The 24,994-nt window shown below is 36.2% G+C and overlaps 2 protein-coding genes across 2 annotated transcripts; one reads left to right on the top strand and one right to left on the bottom strand.

Annotated features, from left to right (window-relative positions):
- The first annotated feature begins 2,484 nt into the window (after positions 1–2,484).
- LOC128244346 (adipocyte enhancer-binding protein 1-like) lies at positions 2,485–9,475 on the top strand. The gene is made up of 4 exons (XM_052962361.1): positions 2,485–2,629; positions 3,534–3,703; positions 8,285–8,431; positions 9,286–9,475. Exons 1-4 carry the CDS (start codon positions 2,485–2,487, stop codon positions 9,451–9,453), a joined length of 630 nt encoding a protein of 209 aa, XP_052818321.1. The 3' UTR covers positions 9,454–9,475.
- A 6,613-nt stretch (positions 9,476–16,088) lies between these two features.
- Positions 16,089–24,994, bottom strand: LOC128242314 (uncharacterized). The gene is made up of 2 exons (XM_052959417.1): positions 24,743–24,994; positions 16,089–16,644 (listed from the first exon to the last, which is right to left on the bottom strand). The coding sequence occupies exons 1-2, from the start codon at positions 24,962–24,964 to the stop codon at positions 16,306–16,308; spliced, it is 561 nt and encodes a 186-aa protein (XP_052815377.1). The 5' UTR covers positions 24,965–24,994; the 3' UTR covers positions 16,089–16,305.

Genomic DNA, 24,994 nt, shown 5'->3' with positions numbered 1-24,994 from the left:
CGTGACGAGACCTAATTATACCGCGCGATCTAGAACATGCACTGTGACGAAACCAGGTTATACCACCCAACGTAGAACATACGAACACCGTGACGAAACCTGGTTATACCGCCCAACCTAGAACTTACGAACACCGTGACGAAACCTGGTTATACCGCCCGAACTAGAACATACACCGGGACGAGACCTGGTTTAACGGCTAAAACTCAAACATGCAATGTGACGAGACCTGGTTATACCGCCCGAACTAGAACACGCATCGTGACGAGACCTGATTATACCGCCCACACTAGAACATGCACCGCGACGAGACCTGGTTTACCGCCAATCCTAAACCATTCAACGTGAAGAGTCCTGGTTATACCACCCAAACGAGATCATGAATATTGGCAAGACCTTACAATACCGCCTACAATAGAACATGCATCGCGACGAGACCTGGTTGTACCGCCCACACTAGAACATGCACCGCGACGAGACCTGGTTTAACCGCCAATCCTAAACAATGCACCGTGACGAGACCTTGTAATACCTCCCGAACAAGAACATGAATCGTTACAAGACCTGACTTGACCGCCCAAACTAGAACATGCACCGCGACAAGACCTGGTTATACCGCCTAAACTAAAACATGCACCGTGACGATACCTGTTTATACCACCCGAACTAGAACATTCAATGTAATGAGACCTGGTTATACCGCCTACACTAGAACATGCACTGTGACAAGACCTGGTCATACCACCAACACTAGAAAATGCACCGGGACGAAACCAGGTTTAACCACCATAACTACAACATGCACCGTGACGAGACCTGGTTATACAGTCCGAACTAGAACATGCATCGTGACGAGACCTGATTATATCGCCCGAACTATAACATGCACCGGTACGAGACCTTGTTTAACTGCCAAAACTAAAACATGCACCGTGATGAGACCTGGTTATATCACCATAACTAGAACATGCATCATGACGAGCCCTGATTTTACCACACACACTAGAACATGCACCGCGACGAGTCCTGGTTAAACCGCCTACACTAAAACAAGCACCGTGACGAGACCTTGTTGGAACGCCTAAACTAGAACGCGCACCGTGACGATACCAGTTCATACCGCACAAACTTGAACAAGTGCCATGATGATAAAACATTGTACCGTCCATAATATATCATGAACTGTGACGAGACCTGGTTATACAGCACAAACTAGAACATGCGCCGTGGCGAGATGACATTATATCGTCCATATTATTATATGCACCGAGACGATACCTGGTTATACCGCCCAAACTAGAACATGCACTGTGACGAGACCTAATTATACCGTGACGAGACCTGGTTATACCGCCCAAACTAGAACATGTGCCGTGACGAGATGACATTATACCGGCAATAGTATAACATGCACCGGGACTAGACCTTGTTATACCGCTCAAACTAGAGCATGCACCGGGACAAGATCTTGTTATACCGTGACCAAACCTAGTTTAATTGCCCAAACTAGAAAATGCACTGGGACAAGATCTTGTTATACCGTGACCAAACCTGGTTTAATTGCCCAAACAAGAACATGCACCGTGACAAGACCTGGTTATACTGCTCAAACTAGAACATGCACTGTGACGAGACCTGGTTATATTGCCCAAACTAGAACATGCACCGGCACGAGACTTGGTTATACCGCCCAAACAAGAAAATGCACCGTGACGAGACCTGGTTATACCACCCAAACAAGAACATGAATCGTGACGGGATCTGGTTATACCGCCCATTCTAGAACATGCATCAGGACGAGATCTGGACATTCCGCCCAACCTAGAACATGCACAGTGATGAGACCTGGTTACACCGCCTAAACTTAAACTTGCAACACGAAGAGACCTGGTTTTACCGTCCAAACTTGAACATTCACTGTGACAAGTTGACATTTGCTGTTTTTATTCTGTCAATCATGCACGCTCACTGTAGTTTAGAGCATCCGGCAGTTTGAAGTTATTGGTTTTTCTCCGAAACATTATTGGTTTAGAATCGTTGTTTAGGGCGGAGTTGAAATCGAGTTATATATCTCATCCTGTTTGAATTTTTCAGGGGGCCAATGACAATAAAAGGGTTTTCATTATTTCTATTCATTATTGGACGAATGCAGCGGTCGGGTACGCCTTCTATTCTTTCTTAAGACCGGCAAAGGAGAACTCTTATATAAACGTTATGCTAATTTCATTTGATTTCATTTCACTAACTTAAACACGATGGATATGGATTTATAATCGAAAATTTCCACATTAGTCTACTTCACTCTGACGTTCTTAGATTAATAGTATACATATGTCTTTAAAAGTTGCGGTGTTATTTGTGTTTCTTCTCATAGGAACAACAATTAAGGCAAACACAAACATTCGAGCAATGGTTTATGCAGGGAAGAGTGTCACAACATCGACTTCAAGTAGTTTGGGTGTTTCGCTTATACAATGCCAAACCATGTGCCACTTGGCTACACGGAAATGCAGAAGCAGGATTTGCGGATATGACAAAGTGTCCAAAACATGTTTCTATAGTTTTGACACCTATTCAGACCTCAACCATAATACTGAGACAACAAAGGTCGTGATCATACCAGATGGTGGTAAGTAAATATATGTTGTAGGTTATCACGCAGATATATGGCATTTCGAAAGCTCAATCACATGCACACGGATCGGACACACGCACACATACAAACACACACTTATATATATTTATTTGTAAAGGTCTTAAAGCACTTGATGTGAATCTTCGTGTTTTACTTGTTCCCCGAGTCGGAGATGATCATAGATTGCCCATGAAATGGATATATGACGCATGTTACATAATACAATATTAGATAGGCATGGAAAATATAGCATGTATGTTAGAAAAGTACGATGGTGTACGAAAAAATAACCATAAAGCCGTGAACACAAAAGAATGCAACGGAGCCAACCCTCATCAACTGTTCGTAGTCAAACCATGGGGCATAAATCAACATTCATTAAAGCCTGAATAATGAGACTTGCCAAAAGATGAGCATATTGTGTCTGGCAACATGTTTACCAAGTTTTATTGAATAGTTTCTACTAAATTGTGGAGCATGGTTTTGAAATAAAAATGACCATCGATATCGCAATACCCTGACTTAAACACTTAAGGGGCGAAGATGCTTGTGTGACGATCTCTAGTTTCCGACTGACAATAGCCTGACATTTTTGTGACATTTAAGTGACATTCCCTATATATTTCAAGCGTCTGTTTGTCAACTGAGAAGGAATTTCTTTTGCAATAATTCTGTTTTGTTTGCCTGTGTTTGAGACTGCAGGAATGCATAACATTGATCGGCCACACCAGGTTGAACAGAAAAGTAAAATAAATTTCTATTATGAAATGTAGAAAATGGTTTAGCATTGTCACTTTTATTCATAATTAGTGAATATTAAATTAAATATAAGGCATACTGAATTTGTCAAGGTTTAGACCACGTACAGTTCACTGAATCACCTACTTTGTTTAAACAGGGTACTGTTATAGTACATATTACCTTTTGAACGGAGCACGGCAGATAACCGCTTCGTCTGTATATAGTGATGGATGTGATACAAGAGGTGCCAGACTCTATAGCGTAGCGTCTGATTGGCATGAGGGGGCATGGAGTGCGGGGTACGCTGACACAAATCAGTACATACAGGTAAACCTGTGCATTCGTTGTAATAGATATTCTGTCGATAATTAGAAAGTATGGTAAATGATCGAAATTCATCGAGGTAAGTAATTAGTTTATGTATGTTTCAATAAAAAAATCAAGATTTATCAGTGAAATTAAACTTGTAAGTTCTAACTGTTTTGCAATCAAAGTGGCAAGGTCCTTTCGAACATTTCAACACTGCGGCAGCACGAAACAGCACATATATTATTAGAAAACTGATTGTATTTTCTAACAGTATTTTGTTTTTGAAAAGTAATCGCTGTATGTTCTTTACCAGGAAGGCATTTTCAGAACTGTTTTAGTAAATTCTTGCTTTTGTTTGAGGCGATGGGATTTTAGCTCGACTATTCGAAGACTAACGAGAGCTATCCTACTCACCCTAGCGTTAAACTTTGTTAAGGTTTTGCATGTAAGCACCTTTAAGTCATTATCTCAGCAAATACATGTATTGCATTGAAACTTCAGACAGGAGCTTCCAACTATCCAACAGAATTAATTAATCAAGTAAGATAGCTCCATTTTGCATAAAATGTAAATTATGGCCCTTTATTATTCGACTAAAATATCCTGGTTATGGTTTTGCATATATACCATAACTAATCTAAACTTAAAAGCGACGGAACAGTAAAGCGCCCTGTCTCTTTGACAGCTCTTATTATAAAAGATCATTGCACTGTGATTAGTTTCATTTTTGTGATATTTTTTCAGAATTTTATTAGTAAATTCTTGTTTTATTTTGAGTCGATAGGTTAGCATAAACGATAATTGTAGGTGATTCATTTCACTTTTTGTGATTTGCTCTGTGATTACATTTGTATGTTTAAGTTTTACATGTAAATAGCCTGATCAGTATTACATGCTATATCAATCTTATAAATGCGATTGTTTCACAAACAAATTTGGACATTTTTTGTTTTATATTGATGTGATTTAAACTCTGTTTTTACTGTGATCCGTTTGTATTTTTAAAATAAAGACTATGAACGTTATCAAATATCAGTTTTATTTTATTAATCTTCACTAAATGAATTTTGATTCAAACATACTGTATCACTCTTCTTCCTTTTCGTAGAACGTATATCGAACATACGGTCCCTGAAATTGTGCGGATGAGATAAATTAAATGTATGTTTCTTCATCTTACAATACAATTTTTTTTAACAAGTTTAACGATTGACATACTTAGAGATATGGGTGTCATGGGATTTGGGTGGGTTTTAGCCCTATCAAATGTACGTTAAATCTTGGCATCCGAAAATTGCCCTAGTACTTCTTTTTATCTTAAACACACACCATAAAGTGACTTCTATCAGCATCTTACTTGACAATAATCTCCTTTACAATGGTCGAATGCCTCGAAACGCATGCCGCACAATCTCGGTCACATTCTGGTGTTGACATGTTGGATTTGTCGAGAAGATTATACACGTGTGTGCGTCCTGTGCGAATACAAATGTTCTGCGAATAGAAAAAACATTGAGATCACGAAGGCTTTATTCTCATCCCCTTCAAATTTAATTTAAAAAGTGTGGTCGTTCGCCTAAAATTTTCGAGTGTGGTCGTTCGCATAATTTGATATTTTAATATTGCCTTCAAAAACATCAATACCCCTTGCAAAGGTACTCTTAATGGTATATATTTGCTTTAATAAGTGTTTTTCGTAAAGAACCAGGTGAAACTTGCCGTTTTTATCATTGTTTTTGCAAGATATACAAAATATGTGGTCGTCTGCATCCTCGATTCCAAATTTGTTATTGAATGTTCTCAAAAACTACGACACCAAGAATATCAGACAGTATACCACATGAAATCGAAAATTATGTGCCATACCATGGGCTAGGTCTTGTTTTAATTCAAGATAATAAAGAAAACGTCAAAAACATACGTTTTGTTGTCTCAATCCTCTGTGGTCGTTCGCATTTGTGGTCACGTGATTGTTTTTGCCCCTTCACAGTGAATATAGTTCAAATATAGATTACCAAAAAATGATTTAAATGTTCGTGTTTGTTCGTAAAAATAGATTGCGAACTTTCACTGAAACAACAATTTAATTGTATAAACATCCAGTCAGTAATCTTATCACTGACCCATGCTTCACCATCAACGTACCTCAATAGGTGTACTTGATCAAGGTTAAAAATGTTTGAAGCGCTCCCAGAACCTACGATGACCTTTTTCTAGGGAAAATATATAAAGATTTTATCTCGCTCTACCAATTTTCAAATTCATATTCCCAATCGAGTCTATGAGCCTATGATTGCATATATTACAAAGATTTTGTTATTGGCTTAGCTTGTCATCATAGGATGGTATTCAATATTGGTGTGAAATTGGATCAAAGAAAGATGAAGCCAATCGGATTGCGTGACATAAATAACGGAACTATACAGATTGACATAATACATGATGAGTTTCTACTCCTGGATTATGGCTTAGTTCGACAATGACTACTAAATTTACATAAAATTATAATGAATACCATTCATGGTTTATGGCTTAGTCCGATGTATGACTACTAGATTAACAGAGTTGCATAATGAATAACACTCGTGATTTATGGTTTAGTTCGAAGTATGACCATTAGATTGACATAATTACATAACAAATATCACTCGTGGCTTATAGATAAGTCTGATGTATGACCATTTGATTGACATAGTTGCAAATGAAAACCACTCGTGGTTATGGCTAAGTCCAATGATTGACCATTAGATTGACATAGTTGCATAATGAATACCAGTCGTGGTTTATGGCTAAATCCGATGATTGACCATTAGATTGACAAAGTTGCATTGTGTGAGCCACTCATTGTTCATAGCTTAGTTTGATATACGACCATTAGATTTACACAGTTGCATAATGAAAACCACCCATGGTTTATGTCTTAGTCCAATTTATGACCATAAGATTGACTCTGTTGAATAGGAAATAACACTCGTGGTTTATAGCTAAGTCCGATGATTGATCATAACATTGACATAGTTACATAATGGATACCGCTCATGGCTTATAGCTTAGTTCGATATACGACCATTAGATTGATATAATTACAAAATGGATACCACTCATGGTGTATGGCTAAGTCCGATGTACGACCATTACATTGACAACATTCCATAGTGAATGGCACTCATGGTTCATAGCTCAGTTTGGTATACGACCATTAGATTTACATAGTTGCATAATGAAAACCACCCATGGTGTATTGGTGCAATTTATGACCATTAGATTGACATACTAGTTGCATTATGAATGCCACTCATGGCTAATGTTTAGGTCCGGTGTATGACAATTTGATTGACATAGTTGCATAATAAATATCACGCATGGTTTTAGAAAAAGTTCGATATAAGACCGTTATATTGACATAGTTGCATAAGGAAAACCTCTCGTCGTGTATGGCATCGTCGTTTAGTTGCATAGTGAATGTCACTCATGGTTCATAGCTTAATTTGATATACGACCATTATAATTATATAGTTGCATAATGAAAACCACTCATGGTTTATGACTTAGTCCGATGTATGACCATACAATTGACATAATTGAATAACGAATACCACTCATGGTTTATAGTTAAGTCCAATATACGACCATTACATTTTTATAGTTGTATAATGAATACCACTCATGGTTTATAGCTAAGTCCAATATATGACCATTAGATTGACATAGTTGCATAAGGAAAACCACTCGTCGTTTATGGCTAAGTCCGATATATCACCATTAGATTGACATAATTACATAATGTATACAACTCATTGTTTATCATTAAGTCCGATGTTTGACAATTAAATTGACATAGATGCATTTTGGATACCACTCATGGTGTATGACGAATTCTAGGGTATTAACTAGACCCTGGAACCTGTATTTATATTATCTGAATGTATTGTTGTACGTAAGATATTCTTAACTAGAATAAGCAATTTCAACTAGTGCTTATAACTCTGACGTTCTAAAAAAGCTCTTACTGCATTTACAAAAGAATATAACTTTAGTGTAAACTTTAAAAAAGTACATGTACTAGAATCAAACATTGAATACTGATGCTGCCCATCTATGACTGCCACCCGAGAACTTTACGGTAGATGGTCTGCTTCCGGGACTTGAGATGTTAAAAACCGGGCGATATCATTCGTCATAAGATGACCATTGAAGTGACCGGAATATTCCACGTGTGATGTGTATGGAGATTAAACGAAACTTGTAAGGCGTGGATATCCGACGAAGGCATTAGCAATCGTGTATCCGGCAGTTGAAACACATCTGCCCAATTTCAATTAGGTGAACGCTCCTAGGAACGTACTTATGAACAATTATATACAGTCGAAACCTGTTCGTTCGATATTGCTTGGCTCCATTTCCTCGATGGCTCGAACTTGATGTAAAGGACTGATTTTAGTTTACTCTATGTAAGCCTTCCCGCTTTGCTCTATATTTTCGAGGCTCGAAATATTTTTGCCGGTCACTTGGATATCAAGCCAACGGGTTTTGACTGCATTGCATAATGTTTATTATATCGTATACTGTATAATATATCTTAACTCATTATTTTACCAGGTGCAGTTCAATTGTCTAAACCAGGTTTCAGGGGTGGCCTTACAAGGAAAAGTTCTCAATGATCAATATGTGACTTCGTACAGAGTACTCTACAGCTGTGACTGCGTTAACTTTCATACGGTCACTGACACGTATGGGTATTATAAGGTAAGTGTATAAATAAATGCACACTTTATTTAAGTGTGTTTTCGGTTAAAGAATGCAAATATTTTATGACAGCCTTGGTTTCGTCGTCTTTAGCTGTGTGGCAAGCAGCTTATAACAAAGCATTCACATTACAATAGCTTAAAACCTTATTCGAGCTATCAAAGAGTTCATCGAGTGAAATAAGCTTGACTGTCTGAATAATATTGGATAAATAAATTATAAGTGTTGATGATTAAGTTTTTTTAAGTCTTTCTGACTGATATATATTCATAATTCATTTATTCTAATATGCTAGTAACATACGTTTGTTTCATTGGGGTTTCCAAACATAGCACAATGATAAACATGTTTCCTGTGTATTATATTTTTACTTTACAATTCTTATCGACCTTAAACTCTTGAAATGCATGTCCAAATAAGTATACAGATATTCAAGAACGAGGAAATGTGTTGCCATTGCACACAAACAGTCAATATGAGATTTCGACGCATCTTAAATCTTAAGGTATATTTCAATTTTGTATAATCAATTGCAGGAACTAAGTGAGCCAGTTTATTGAAAGCTTGGTTAAATCCTGTTCCTTTACTGGTGGGAGACTGTGTAAATCTGCCCATTTGTGGACCTGTCGATTAAATTGACCCTCCTTTTTGTGAGCTCTAGATACATGTTCACATGTATCGCTCAATTACAGATTATGCGAACCAAGGCATATCGTAGTGTGATGTTCGAGAGTAGTTATTTACATTAGTTTATCTACCTGCGTTTATTGTAACCGCTTCCTAAATCTGCTCTTTTTTACTTGAATGAAAAATAAACAAACGCATTGTCATACATTATTTAATTATATCCATAGACATTCGCTGGAAACACAGACCCGGATACGGTTGTTACATCGATGTTGCCAAGTCCGGTGACCGCTCTCTGTGTCAGAATCAACCCAGTCACGTACAAAGATTGGATGTCCATGAGGTTCGAAATTCTCGGATGTCCAGTGAATGAGCTGCACTGCATTAATAAATAATTTATGTTGTATGCTTGCAAACTATTCGATTGACTGCATGAAATATTACCGTTACTCTCGAGCCTATTTCATAAATAGAAACCAGTACTAGTCCATGAGTAGTAGTGAATCAAACACATAACTCTTTGGATGGCCGATACCAATATGCCATAAGACTATCTCACCCTCGTTATAGCATTTTGCCATTTCGTATTTCGCAAAATACCTGGCTGCCGATGCTTATGACGTTCTATTCTATTTGTGAGACGGGGGTTAGGTGTATTGTTGCAGGAGAATGCCACGAAACTAAGAAGTTGTGGTTTCGCTCTCCAGCAGGGAGAGAGTAGTCAAGTGGTTTGATTGGCCACCTCACACCCAAATTGGTTTTGGATGGATACATTATTATTATGGCCTCTCAAATAGGAAACTAGTACTTGTTTCTACCTAGAAAATGGACACAGTGATTTCTATTCTTTATATGACTTCACCATTGAGCTAGCTAAAAACAGTACAATCTATTAAATGTACAGCTAGTTTCGATTTTAATTTAAATGCTTGCTAGTATTTTGCTGAGATTTTGTACAAATGTTAACACAATAAGTAAGAAAAGACAGGCCTTTGTTAGCAACTTTACATCTTTTCCTGACCTAACTTACACAGCAAACTTCCCCATTATCTTACTTTGTATACATACCCACCGTGGTGATTAGAAGATCCTTTTACTATCGTTTTAAACTGTCTTTTCGTGTTAGGGTAGTGAGCTCAATAATATATCTTTCATAATCTGACCTTTGTCGAACTCATCCTAAAGTAGTAACAGTTATAAATCATTGTACACGTTCACAAGTGTCAAGTATGATTGCGGCGTGCGATTGCTTTTCGGTGATAGCTCGTCGTTCTTATTGTTATAAATTTTGTTGTCGTTGGTGTATTTTTTTATCTCGTTGGTGTTGTTAATGATGTTATAATTGTGTTTTTTTGCTTGTGAGTCTAAACAGTTATCGTCATAGAATTGATGAGAAGGTCGGGAATAAGGAAATATAAAACATATATAAACATTTATGGCAAAAGCTCAAGAAACGAATGGAGCTGAAAGCAGCACAGCAAATTCTGGAAGAAAAAAACAATATATAACATATATGAAATGGTAAAATAAATGATATGCATATAAGTTAAAACAGATGTGTAGGCAAGCTTGTTTGCTAAATAAAATGTTGTAGCAGTGGTTGTTGTTGATGATCGTGATACTGAACATGCGACATCTGAAAATGCATGCACAGTTTGAAAACAACGGTATGGACTTATATGATTGAAACTGTTCATTACGAGTGATAGTAAGCAATCCACTGTTTACATACCCACAAAAGTACATACTTAGGATATAACTAATGATTCGGGCGGACCAGAAAGAAAATATCCAAGTTCGCACTTGACGACAACACAAAAACGAAAATGACGCGGGTTTATTTGGTATGCGCAAGAATTGGCTAATAAGATTGTCAGTTATTTTCGTATGTTGGCATCATAAGAGAGAAGTAATTGGCGTCTGTAGACTACTAAGAGTATATGTAAACCAAGAATTATCCTGAGTGGACTAAACATCCCTTAAATGGATATATACGACGACACTATAATTTCAAGCAATGTTAAGTCGTTTTTGTTGATGCAACAAAAATAAACAAATTGTGAACAATATATTAAGTAAATACTACTGATGTCACACACCGCGTTCGACAATGTCATTATACACCATCATTCATCAAGAGTTTGCGAAAGTCAATTAAAGTGTTTATATGAATGCATGTTGATTATTTATTTTAAAAAAAACATATTCAATTACAATGATTGATAAAAAGAGAGTTCATATATATTATCATACTTACGATATTAAACAGTAGACGAGATAATTAGTGAATTAAACAAAACTGTAACTGCGACTAACAAGCAACTGAGCAAGAAACAATCGACTGAAAAAGCAAACAAAATACCAAGAATTATACAGTATCTAGAATGTATTAAGCATTAAACGTTTACAACATCATAGTCAACATTAATCATATGATATTGTCATAAAAAGCAAAGACATGAGTAATTTCATACATATTTGTAAACAATGGTTGAAATTATCTCTTTCTTTTATGTTTATGATTAACATATACAGTAAATAACTTTGCTAATATTCGTAATGTATTTCTATAATCTGATAACATAAAATCATATTCATTTTAAATGACATCCATTTTGCCATAAGTACAATTTATATCTGTTCTGGGTATATTATGATGTCTTCCCGTTTCAATCAATACATCGTGAGAGGAAACCCCAACTTTTGTAAGTCTTATTCCCGATGCACAGCTTTAAAGCTGAAAAGCATTAAATACGTCAAACAGTTGAACAGTTTTTATCATTCTGGAGTTATTACTTTATTAAACCATCGACGAAACCTTAGAAACCTACCCCTAATCCAGACTCTAATAAACTTACCACTCGGCCTTCAACAATGATATTTGTTATCCTTATTGCCTGTAAGAACAACAAAACCTTCATGTCTGCGGTGGCAAATGAACACTTCTCAAAACATACAATTTAAAGGACAAGCATAAATTCATTTATAATACAACAAAATTCGAAATTATATTGTCAAAATATGTGACCTTGTTCAGGGTAAGTTTAGTGCCTTCTCAAAAACCTTATTATAATTATGGTACAAAACAATTTGCCTTACATCGGCCATTCATCTTCACAAACACGATTCAATTTAAACAATTGTAAATTAGCAAACTTAATTTCTTCCTCGTTTATAAACGTCTTTAAAATAAATATAATTCAAGAAAACAAATGCTGTGTATGTGTATAAAAGCCATCATATGGGCTTTTCCTCTTGTATTTGCCTACCAATTTCGCTTCATGGCTTTCAGAGAACATAAATTACTAATTATATAATGTAAAGTAGAAAATGAAGCGAAACCAGTTTGACAATATGAATAATAATAAATAAAATAAATCAGTATTTCCCCCAGGACCTTATCGAGTGTCGCTAATGACACGCCTTCACAGTCAAAGCTGTGATCCAGACAGTCCTTAATTGGTCTGAAATACTTAATAGTGCCACACGACTCGTCATAAAAGGTATCCAATAAATCGTGAAACTGATCCTTAATCTTCAAGCGGAAAGGCTGTAAAGTTCGCGCTTCAATTATTGTCGGATAATTTAGATAGTGGTTATCCACTCAGTTATGCTGTTAATCGAACAATTTGCGCAAACTGTACCATTAAATCTCTACAAACAGTGAACACAATATATTCGAAACTGAATGCAAAATTGTGTATTTATTTAAGCAAAAGAAGGTAGATAAATTAGTTTCCTAACTGATCTTTTTATTAAAAATGTACAAAAGTCAGCCACATTTACAGACGTCGGAAGCAAAGTCTCTGGTGACGCCATACAACAAATGGAGAACTATGGCAGACGACAATTGGAATCAGACCTTTTCTTGGTTGATCATAATCCAATGCAATAAGTTCAATTCAAAACATGTTGATTGACGAGACCTTGAGGCGACAGACTGTGATGGACTGGTCGTTGATCCTTCGAAGGCGGGAATGGATGACCTTGCTGTCATCGATACTGTCGGACATCTGATCCCGGCGCCTAGAAGCGAAATAAGACACAGCAGTGCGATTGTCACTCGCCAATATAATAAAAGGTAGATGTTTCATTTAAACCAGCCCTGATTCCCACTGGTGTTGAGCTCAAGGGCTCCATTAAGTACTACCCAGACCTTCCAGTTTCACATTTTACCGGGACAACGCTATAACAAGGTACTAACGCCTTGATATATTAAGTTACCTTATTAACCAGGACCACCCGGTCTAACTCATGTTCATCCCTACGAAGCGTAACCACCCAATTATTTAATTCTAACTCATATGTAACTTCTAGTCACATCTGTAGTAGTATTGACTAAAACGGAAACAACTTGTCGACCAAACTAGACCTACACACAACTGAGATATGTAGAAATAATCCTAAGAACAATTGGTTCGGATTTACCTGATTCCTCATGATGACAGAGCGGCTAGCCTTCAGGGTTGCATGTTAGTAATGGTGACGCCACTGATATGGGATCAGAACCTTTAGGGGAACTAGCCGACGAATGAACTATGTCATTATCCTTAAATTCCATATCCGCCCCATTATTAGTTAGGGATACCCCGGCAAAACCAGGTGCTGTGGCTGTTGGTCACAATACCCCATGGTCACTGTATTCCATCCCTAAATGAAACTTTTTAAAACCTTTTATAGGGACAACTTGATTAAGGACAAGTCAGGGTATGGACCATATTGGGCCAAACTAAAAAATACAACCCTTCGGAAAACACATTGCGATTAACCTTCATCATCTATTGCTGAATATTCTCTTAGAAGACATCAACAAAAAACAGGTCATATCCGATACATGTCTACGTCACTCCGTCGGTCGCTCAAATATGGCCGTATCCTTTATTCAATTATAATCAAACTCGTTAAATTGTTAGTCGCCTTGCTTAAAGGTTATTCTCGACAGGTAAAACAACATAATTATATCATAATTAGAAAAGGTCTCTATTCTAGAGTCTCTATTTCCTCATAAGATAACTCGATTGTTTACATGAATGGAATCAATAATCCTAGTGTAGGATATACTGACGAAGGTTTTTTTTATCTCGTCAAGGCATAACACAATTTCGATAAAAGCACCCATAATACCTGGGATAAAAAACACTCATTTGCATTGAGCTACCGAATATAGCGCGATATTGCAATTATTGCATGTTTGCTTTCATTGTGACAACCATCTGAGTGCGATAAAGACTGGGGAATGGTTTTAATCTCGTCTAGGTATCACAGACTTTCGAAAAAATAAATTCTTGATTGACCTTGGATGAAGTTACCTCATTCATAATAACCTACAAAAAGTGCCCCGACATTTCAACTGTTGCCTTTTCGCATGCATGGTGAAAACCATCTGAGAGCGAGATAGTCTTGGGAATCTTTATCTCGTTTTGTCATCACAGACATATGATGAAAACTCGTTTGACCTCGGATGAAATCACCTCATTTGCATTTGTTCATCAAAGGTTTCCTGATAATCTGAGTGTTGCATGTTCGCATGCATGGTGACACCCACCCGAGTGTTTCATGTTTGCATGCATGGGGGCAACCATCCGAGTGTTGCATGTTCGCATGCATGGGGCAACCATCCGAGTGTTGCATGTTCGCATGCATGGGTACACCCATCCGAGTGTTTCATGTTCGCATGCATGGGGGCACCCATCCGAGTGTTGCATGTTCGCATGCATGGCGCAACCATCCGAGTGTTGCATGTTCGCATGCATGGGGGCAACCATCCGAGTGTTTCATGTTCGCATGCATGGGGGCAACCATCCGAGTGTTGCATGTTCGCATGCAAGGGGGCAACCATCCGAGTGTTTCATGTTCGCATGCATGATATTTTCAATCGAATAAATACGAGTATATCTTTGAATTACATACATTGCACTAGCACATTTTTCTTTAAGTGAACAAATAAATCTAGATGCTTTCCTTTGTTTGAACGCTACGTAACAGAATAATTTAAGATAGACATGTCATCATTCTTAGGGACACGTATGCAATAATTGCTATACATCAAGATTTTGAAGATAATAATGATATATAACAAACTGTACAACATTATATACGTAACAATCAAACATTTAGTTAAAGGCAAAGGAAGGATAATGTTTGTACTGCTACAGAAAACAAGTATTAGAACTAATGTACATATTTAAATGGACAAACCTTTACGAATATGTTTGCAAAATATAATTGCTTTGAATATAACGGCAAAAGTGGTGTTTACTTTTGCATGGTATCGGATACATTGTTGAAAGATGTTGAATACTTTTATATAAGTCAAACGATCCTTTACTGAACGGTCATGCTTTTATATCAGTACGAAATGTGGCAATTGTTGATGAAATTGTTGTTTTGTCACATGTATTGAGGCCTTCACCTGATATCATTGGAATATACTAATTTCATTTGCTGATAACGTAGCATTTATGTCCGATACTGTTCATGGTCACCAATATCAATTTATGCCTACTGTTTGAACATTATGAAAATTGGAAACTAACTATTAATGTTATCAAAACAAAGATTGTTTGGAGATAATGAATAACCAACTTAAGAAAACATATAGTAAGCTTAGTGTATAACTAATATAAATGCTTTCAGTCAACATACTTGTAACGACTTAAATATCAATTTGTTCTGTCATGGCGTAACAATAGTACAAGTGATACCACATTCCAGCCGTGTGTAGGCTTTAAATTCAATTTATGGATTATTATGTATGTTAATTTTCTTTGTGTTAAGAAAGTTTTGAACGTGTAACAGCGTTTCCGAGCGTAAGAATTTTGAATTAATTGAACGTGGCCGCTATACAAAAGTTGAATGATGTTTTAAGTCTCGTCTTCTCATAAATATGTCGTAAAGTCAGAATATATTTTTCTTTTGGTGTGTCCTTTGTACGACAAAAAGATATAATTACACAGATGTTTATAATTAAGAGAACGCAAATATAATTAAGTTTAATACATCACTGTCTTGTAATATTGAAAATGTACACAATTCATACTCAGCTGTAAAAAACAGAAATACATTTTTACAAGAATAAACATTTTTCTCTTGTAACAAATTTTGATTGTTTGTATATTGTATTTGTATTATATAGTATATCAACGTGCTTGTGCGTGTGCGTGCGCGCGCGTGCGCGTGTGTGCGCGTGTATGTTCGTACGCGAGCGTGTGTGTGTGTGTGTGCGTGTGCGTGTGCGTGTGTGAGAGTTAAGTCTGTGTTCGCGGACATGCCATCCACGAAAATTTGGCTTCATACATAATGGTATTGGCCCACGCCCTGATTTGAAATTTGAAATATGCGTTGGTCATCTCCATTACAAATCCTCCAACACGGACATTCACATTGTGGGCAGAGTCCAAGACCTTCAGGCCATAAACGATAGCCGGCCTCCTCTTAAAAGCTGGCCGGAAGTTAATGGTCAAGTTTACGGGGTAAGACGGACGACTGTGAGGTCCAAATTCTCCAGACTGACAGTTTTCCTCCAGTGGAATACTTAGTCCTAAGACGGTTTCTTTCAAACTGGACAGCTGTTGCTCTAGTGCAGTCTGTAATGCAAGTAAGGCATTTGATGAATCATGAAGGAACGCTTAATAATCACAGTGTCCGTAATATTGATTTTCATGCCCCGTTCCCCCGATATTGGGGTCATTTGAATGGGAGGCTGGCGACATTTATATAAAAAAAAACATGACCGAAACGACGTTCTAAATATCTGATACAGCTGTCCTGTCAGAATCGATAAGCCAATCTTCTAGGAAATTTCAAGTTTGTAATATTTATGAGGTTAAAGTATCTTTGTTTCTCTATGACATGCATAAAATTAATTAAATGAAACCAAATGTAGAGCGTGTGACGATGCATTTTGTTAATTGATTTTTATAAAGATGTAAAACTGTGCTTGAATTTATTTTTCCCAAACATATTGTCAAAATTTTATGTTGATCACAGATCAATGTAAATTTGTGTATTTTTGTGGGTACAAATCTTGGACTTTATAAGTACATGTATAAGTATTTACAAAAGGTGTTCCATATTATATTCGTGCATACAATAACAAAAAGCATGATGGATTTGAGCATTGAACACAGTGATAACATCAGCTAGTTTTCCCGGCTGTACATGAAATCCACAAGGTTCCGCTATACATTTTATTAGAACAATTGTAAGTAGCATTATATACATGGAAATTAAAACATGGTGTACGTTGATGTGTAGTTGGTCAAAAATGTTATACTTGATCTAGCTTAATAGGAAAAATCTTTGAAAGGTGTTACTAAGAGGAGGAATTGTATTTATCATGTACTTTAAATACCATGAGATTTTGCTGATATTTCCAGAAACAGTAGCGTATAAACGCTTGGTTTCTCCCATACAAAGGTCACTCCCTACCCACAGGTAACCACCCAAAGCTCTGGCCGGCTACTGTTCTGACAATATCATCACCTACCACTGAATAAGAATTGCAATATGTTGGTATAAGTTATACACCCCTCCAACACAATATAGTATAAACACCAGCTTCACAACCCCGCTTCGTATACTCTATTATATAATATACAATGTATGAACATTCGACGCGTTTTCCGGTTTCTTTTTTCCGGTCCATCGACCCCTTTCATCACAAGTGTTCTAATGAGTAAACTCAAACCGGAAGTGTCTTTACTGAAATTCCTGCAATTTGATTGACTGACGGGTTATCGTGTGAGCCTATGTAATTGTTGGGTTACGTACATTTCCTACATGATATCATTGATTGTATTCCATGTAATATTTACACCTCAACTTCCTTAAATGAACTGCCTTTCGGCAATTTCGTTAATCAATCGATGAACGCAACATCTTCGGATATGTTCGGATCGCAATTCATCGCATAACAATATACATGAAAACTATTGATCTTGTTATTGTTTGTATTGTGTCAGCAGGTCCCGTAAAATATAAATCGACATTTTAGAAATTGTTAAGTTATTGCATTTAAAACATATTGTTGCCAAAAGTGTTTCAATTTTACGTTTTAAAGTGATTTCAAGTGGTTGATCTTTTCCCGCGTTATTGTGACGTCATTTGAAAAAAAGGTTTCGTTTTACAGTCGTTCTATTTACAGAATGGGTAAGAAAGGATTACTGAAAGGTTATCCTAAATGAAATAAAGTATTTTTTAACGTTTCTTGAATGAAATAATGAACTATTGGTGTAAATATAAGGAATTAATTGCGGGGTTGATGTCATTATCGGGGATATGAACGCAATTGGGCTGGTTGAAGTGTGTGGAGTCCGAAAGACCCCACACGTACTTTGACCAGCCAAATTGCGTTCATATCCCCGATAATGACATCAACCCCGCAAGTCATTCCTTAAATGAATGGTAATTGACATTTCAAGGTTACCTATTTCTTAAAATCAGATTATTCTAAATAAGATAAACATCCTCCGAAACGCTTTGATGAATCGGGTCCTAAGGTTTGTAAACCAAGATATAGAAAGCGTAACTAGAGGGTAATTTATTAAATGTCTATTAAATGTGCCCAAAAGTTTGTAATAACGGTATAAGACAAAAGATATTGTATCTGGATGTTTGTCTGTTCTTTAATCAGTTTATACAATTGTTTGTTCATAAGGGTTGTTTTTATCAACCATATTTTATAGATTTACTTTCCAACAATTGTGTTGGCTGGTCCATTTTGATCACATGATCCTCCGTGGTACAACCTTTATAACAAATGCTCAAGATTAAGGTAGTCCATACATCATAAATTAAAACAAACTGCAGCTGATAGAAGTAAGTTATGTCAATAAACCATATCGGATTGTCAAAACATGGTTACGATTATCAAATATTTATTTAGCTTGAAATTTGTTTATTTCACAAACTTGATGCTTTTCCAGTGCGCCGGGTGTAATAAATCACATATACATGTACCATCAAATCGAGTTATTTGTTTTGTCACTTCACTTTCGTTTGTTAATATTAAATTGTTGATGTTTCAAAACATGTCCAGATAAGGGCATATTTGATTTAAATATTTCTGCTCGCTAACTAACCTATTATCTATAAATAAGACACGAAGCATTTTACTACAAAAACTACTAAAAGTTTGGTTGTTCAACACAGAATTACTTTGAGTCGGTTACACGATTTAAACCAACGTTTAAAATGTCGAAAATGACGTCATTTCTCGTTCGGAACAATCTATTACCGTCAATATGACGAAGAAACAGATTTTTTTTTTCTAAAGAAGGGCATAAACTGTTAGGAGAAACTATGAAATAGGGGAATGTACTTGTATAAGCTGATGTGACAACCACGTGATTTTGAGGCTTTGTACATTCGCTTTTGCGATGAATTTGGGTATTAAATCTGACTTGAAGGGCTCATAAACTTTAAGTATCGCGATAAAAATGAGCCATAAATCTGCCTTAAACATTCACAAACAGTGCTCTCAGTCAAGATGTCTATTCAGAATAAAACATGGATATATATTAAAATATCGAATGGCGTACATATATACTCTCGCTAATTGCAAAACACCTTCAAAAGTAAAAAACATAAAGACACTCACAAAACAATAATTATATAACCATGTTCTTTGACCACGCTTTTGACCAGCTTTAGTTCGTACAATATACTACTTCAATATATTCAACAAGTTTCACAAGCTATGTTCACTTATGTTTTTATTAGCGTAAGCTTTACTGCCAGTCCTCATTCTTGTTCGCTGCTTCACGCTATCCAACACAGTTGTGAGAAGCATATTGACCATCGCTTACCACTGCATCCTTGTGAGTATCGTGCCTCCAAGAAAGGGAACGCCAGAAAGACAGGGCGTGTTAAAGCAGCCACTACCCTAGCAAAACCTTTTTAAACCAACAATCATAATGTTTAGTTTATCCATATTTCTGGGAATATATTTTATAGTCATGAATATAATGTTTTGAATTTAAAGATATTGTGCCTAACTGACGAACCAGTGAGAGAACGGCCCCTATTTATAACATACATGGTCTGATTGTACTTCAGACGGAGTGAACGTTTTAAGAACGGCGTAAGAACACAATTATCGTACTCAAAACGATAATAGCATACTGAGAACCAACAGCAAACCTTAAAAAGCTGTTTGAAACTTGTTTATTTTTTTTGACGAAATGACGATGTACTAAAGACGCAATGAGGTCGCGTCTGTCTGTGAACGAGATATGGATGTGCTACAAATGGACCCGGTCTGTGTGCATACGTACTGCCCAAAAGACGCTTGATTGTACACGTCAGACCAGGCCCCTCATATCATCCAAGTACGTTCACACCCCGTCTAATTGAAAGCAATGCTTAAGATGTCCTATATTGTAGTATGGTTTGAGCAACAACATGTAACATTTAAGCTACACTCTCACAGCTCTTGGAAAGAGCAAATTTGTGCGTAAATATCTGCAAACTAATGATAAAAGATTGCTGACAAAAGATCAGATCGCAGAATTTCATATTTCCGTTCGAAAATTAATGTTTTATAGCTTAAACTAACGGTTTAAGAAAAATGCATAAAACATCAATTTTTGATCTAATTTTTGTTAGCAGTATTATATAACTGGTTTCCATGGATTTTCGCAAATATTTGCTCGTTCCAAGACAAAATCTAAAAAAGTTGTCAAAACGTTCAGTCTGTGATAGTGCAGCTTTAATGAAATCATCGCTTATTAGTCGGTGGAAGAAGACGGTTGTCCGGTTTACACAGTGATTAGTACACTCGGTTCACATCAAGAGGTTCCGGATTCGATGGCGGATGAGGGATTGGTTTGTGGTCATTGATAAGGTATTGTTTTAAAGAAGCTGCGTAACACATTAACTTATGCATTGATTTCCTGGTAGTTTGACAATTGTTCAAACAATAAAACTGCTGAAACGCCGCATACGTTTACGGCTAAAAAGTTATTTAAGGAAATGCTTTATAGTTCAAACATGTGCAGACGCATGACTCTAACAAATTTTGTGACTGAATGAACTCATGTATAATTTATAAACTTTACCAAGAATAAACAACTCTAAACAAAACTTTATGATAATCAAGCTGTTATAACCAATGTAAGTGATGACGTCGAAATGTTGTTACAATATTTTTGTCTGTTTCATGATTTTTTTGTAAAGTTTTCTGTTCAAAAGAGCTATAATATTGCATACAATTATAGCGATACCACCTGTTGTTATTTTTTATTATTATTCGCTTTTTTAAGTTATAATAGAACGTTACTGTCTGTTTTAATCGGCAGCACCACATCCCAACGCGCACATTGAAAAACATGAAACGATGATAGCGACCGTTATTCCAGCGGGCTGTGATTAATATACAACCGTGCTAAAATCAATAAAATACCCATGTATAACAATTCCAAGTTGTCTATGGAGGCTATTCGTTGCCAAAAGTCCAGACGTGTAATTCCCACAATGTGCTTCTTAATTGTACTAAATATCTCTTACATTTGTCAATGTAGACGTGCTATTTGTTGTTTCTATTCGTCAGTATTGATTTGTCATTTGTCATAATAGTAGTCAAAATGTATATTTGTCAGATCGACCCTGTATAAACTCACTAAAACATAGATCGTATAACTTGGCTTTAACAATATGATGATGTAATTTAGAAAGCCGAATCATGCATATGTAAAACTGCAATCCTACAGTCGACACTCGCATTCGTAAAACGAACATTTGCAGTCCAACAAGTCCAGGTTTACAAAAGTCAATTGACAAGTTCAGAATTACAAGGATAGACGATTTCACCTATATGGTAAATCATAATGTCACCGAAAGAACCGAAGGTGAATGGGCGTAGCTAACGAATCATATTTTCTTTCGTTTATTTCCGTCGAATCAAGCAAGGGAGATAAAATCTTCGCCTACCTCCTGTAAATTCCCGGTTGTAAGTCCGAGTACTCTCTCTTTATTTCACAATAAAAACTAAAATTAACTTCATCTTTTATTTTATTTTGACGATCAATGTTCCTAAATGGGTTATAAATCACCATATTATTTAGTCAATTGCAGTTGGGTGTATCTGAGCTGGGCTCACGGACCCAGATTTATACTGCCACTGTCAGTTGTTGTTTTTTTTTACTTTATACCCAAGCAAGCAAATATTGTTCATTTATTTTATTTACAAGTGGACCTTAGGCGGGTCGTTCAGTGGGGGGGGGGGGCTGTAGGGCCTGTATCCCCCCGGTTGGCCCGCAAGTAAACTTAAAGGTTAATGTTTTTGTCAATATTTCTAAGAAAAAAAAAACTTAATTACGCCATAATGCACCAATTCAGACTAAAAATATTAAAAATATTATAGGGGGAGTACCCCTAAACCCCACTTCCCACATTTTAAACATATTAATGTCATGCCCACTCGAGGGATCATGTCCAAAAAGTTATGCCCCTAAGTAACGCCCCTCTAACGCAAGTCCCTGTTCAAAACCTGCTCCAGCAAACCCACGAAACTTTTGATGGACATCATAATGATATCCACCTAGTTTTATCGGATGTTATACATTTACTATCTTAATAAGCATGTATGGTGTAAAGGTGTAATTTCAATACATCATTGAAACAAAATATCCATGTGGATGGAAGAACAGCCCTCCAACCCACTTGTGTCCCCCAGTTATGAATTACGGGATCTGCCACTGTGAACCATAACAATCAAGTGGGGGATTTCGAGAACATGGAAAAATAGATATCGTGAGTCTTAGATTAGAAAAACAAACGCGCGATTTTTCCCCTCCAAAAGGGCTAGGTCCGCTTCACCTAAATGTGAAAAAAGCCCTGACTGTTGAGTGTGGGTGGGGTATAAAAGGTAGCAGCAAGTAATAATAGTTTATTAGCAATAAATTGACTTCATCATTAAAATACTTTATTAATTACCTATAAAATAATATTCGTTACAGTATAATGTACGAGTTATATGAAGTTGTAATCTAAGTGTATTTTATCCATACAGTTCTAGCTACCAGGTAAGAAACCTCTGGGGCATCTTAGTGAGTAATTTCAACTTAATGAAAATTTAGATTTTTTTCTTCGTAAATTTTAAATTATCTATTATTACTTGCAATCTTAAACATTGCAAAAAGGCAAGAAAGTGTCCTCTAATGGTAGAATTTAAAGCTGCACTCTCACAGAATGACAGTTTTGACAACCTTTTTTTGTCCCAGACTCGGCTGATTTTGGCAGCAATGCTTTCTATACAAATAATAAGATCACACTAAAACAGATCTAAATTGTTTGGAAAACTGCCGACATTTTTCATTTTTCTTAAAACGTTACTGTAGTATCACTTTTAGCCATAAAACATCAATTTCCGAACGAAAAACTGAAAAACTGTATCTGATCTTTTGTCAGCAGTCTTATACCACTGGTATCCAGACATTTACGCAAAAATTGGCTAATTCCAAAACAAAAAATAAAAATAGTTGTCAACACGGTCAATCTGTGAGAGTGCAGCTTTAAAAGAAAAATAAGACAATGGGACTTTTCATTCTTGAAGTTTAATTTAATGCTTATGACTTACATTTTGTTGTGTTTGAGTCAAGTATCATTTTTCATACATCTCATTTCATGTCATATGTGCGTATTAATTACTATTATATAGACAAAAACATGTTGTAATATCATATATTATTTTATTCGACATGAAAATTTTTATAATCCATCCTGTTTCCAAACCATAGTCCATAATGTCATAGTATAGATGATTCGTAATGTTCATAATAACGTTCGCTATGTCCATGGTCCAAAGTATCCATAACTGGTTTAAATAGAGCCGAGTGATAGCGGAAATTTCCGAAAGACGTAAGGCGGAGTTAAGACATGGTTAAGGCGGAGCTATCTATAAATAAAATTAAATTCATCTCGTAAACATGTTGAACTGCGAATTAAAAGTCACCACCATACAATGTACTTTGTAGAACTACGAACTGAAATCTGTCTTCTACACACCGCAATGTAAAACTGGGCATGTGACTTTCACAGAATGACGTGTGTTTAACATACACAACTTTATAAACACGACTGAATCGTCTGTTGAATAGATGCAACGAGAATAAAACTCCAATTGGTACAATGAAAAATGAAAATGTGCAGTGTAAAATGTAAACATACAACCGATGAGTTGGCGGTTGTAAAATGTAAATTGGTAAATCATCAATGTTACAAACCTAAAATACACATATACACGTCTGGACATTTGGCAACGAATAGCCTCCATAGTTGTCAGGTATCGTTAGATCTACTTTTTCAATTGGAAATTCTCGAACAATTTGGAACTGAACATACGTCAGTTTAAAAAAACTAGAAATCGCATTCATAATTTATTAAGGAAAATCTGCATTTTGATAAAATATCAGATTGTTCATACAAACGTATAAATATTTATTCATAAACTATTAAAAAATGGTTGTTCTAAATAGTAGTAAAATGATCATGATGATTGTTTAATTGCATGTTACTTAAACATCGTGTTCGTATAATAAAGTTTATTCAATTTAAGTGCAGGTCGCCAACCCTGTCTAATAATTGCTAGGTTTCGTACCCTGTTTGATGTTGTTGTTACTAAATAAAGATGGCGACATCGAGTTTAAATATGTAAAATCGGCATTACACACAAGAAATACGTACCTGGTTTCCTTGCATTCTTTGAATCTCTGTTTTCGCCTCAAGAAGATCTTGCTTAGTTTGAACTTGTTCGTTTCTTTTTAGAGCCAGCTCTAAATTGATGGTGTCAATCTTTGATGACAACACATGATACATGTCTTCAGTAATGTTCGACGGCTGTTTAGGCTCACATATAACAATGTGCACACATATCGCGCATGCAATCAATTTTAAGTAAGGCATCATCCCAATTCAACTGTTCTAAACTTTAAATGA

The sequence above is a fragment of the Mya arenaria genome, chromosome 8 (assembly GCF_026914265.1).
Source record: "Mya arenaria isolate MELC-2E11 chromosome 8, ASM2691426v1".
Lineage (NCBI taxonomy): Eukaryota > Metazoa > Mollusca > Bivalvia > Myida > Myidae > Mya > Mya arenaria.
Note: the sequence above shows the minus strand (reverse complement) of the source record. Positions and strands in the feature narration are given on the sequence as shown.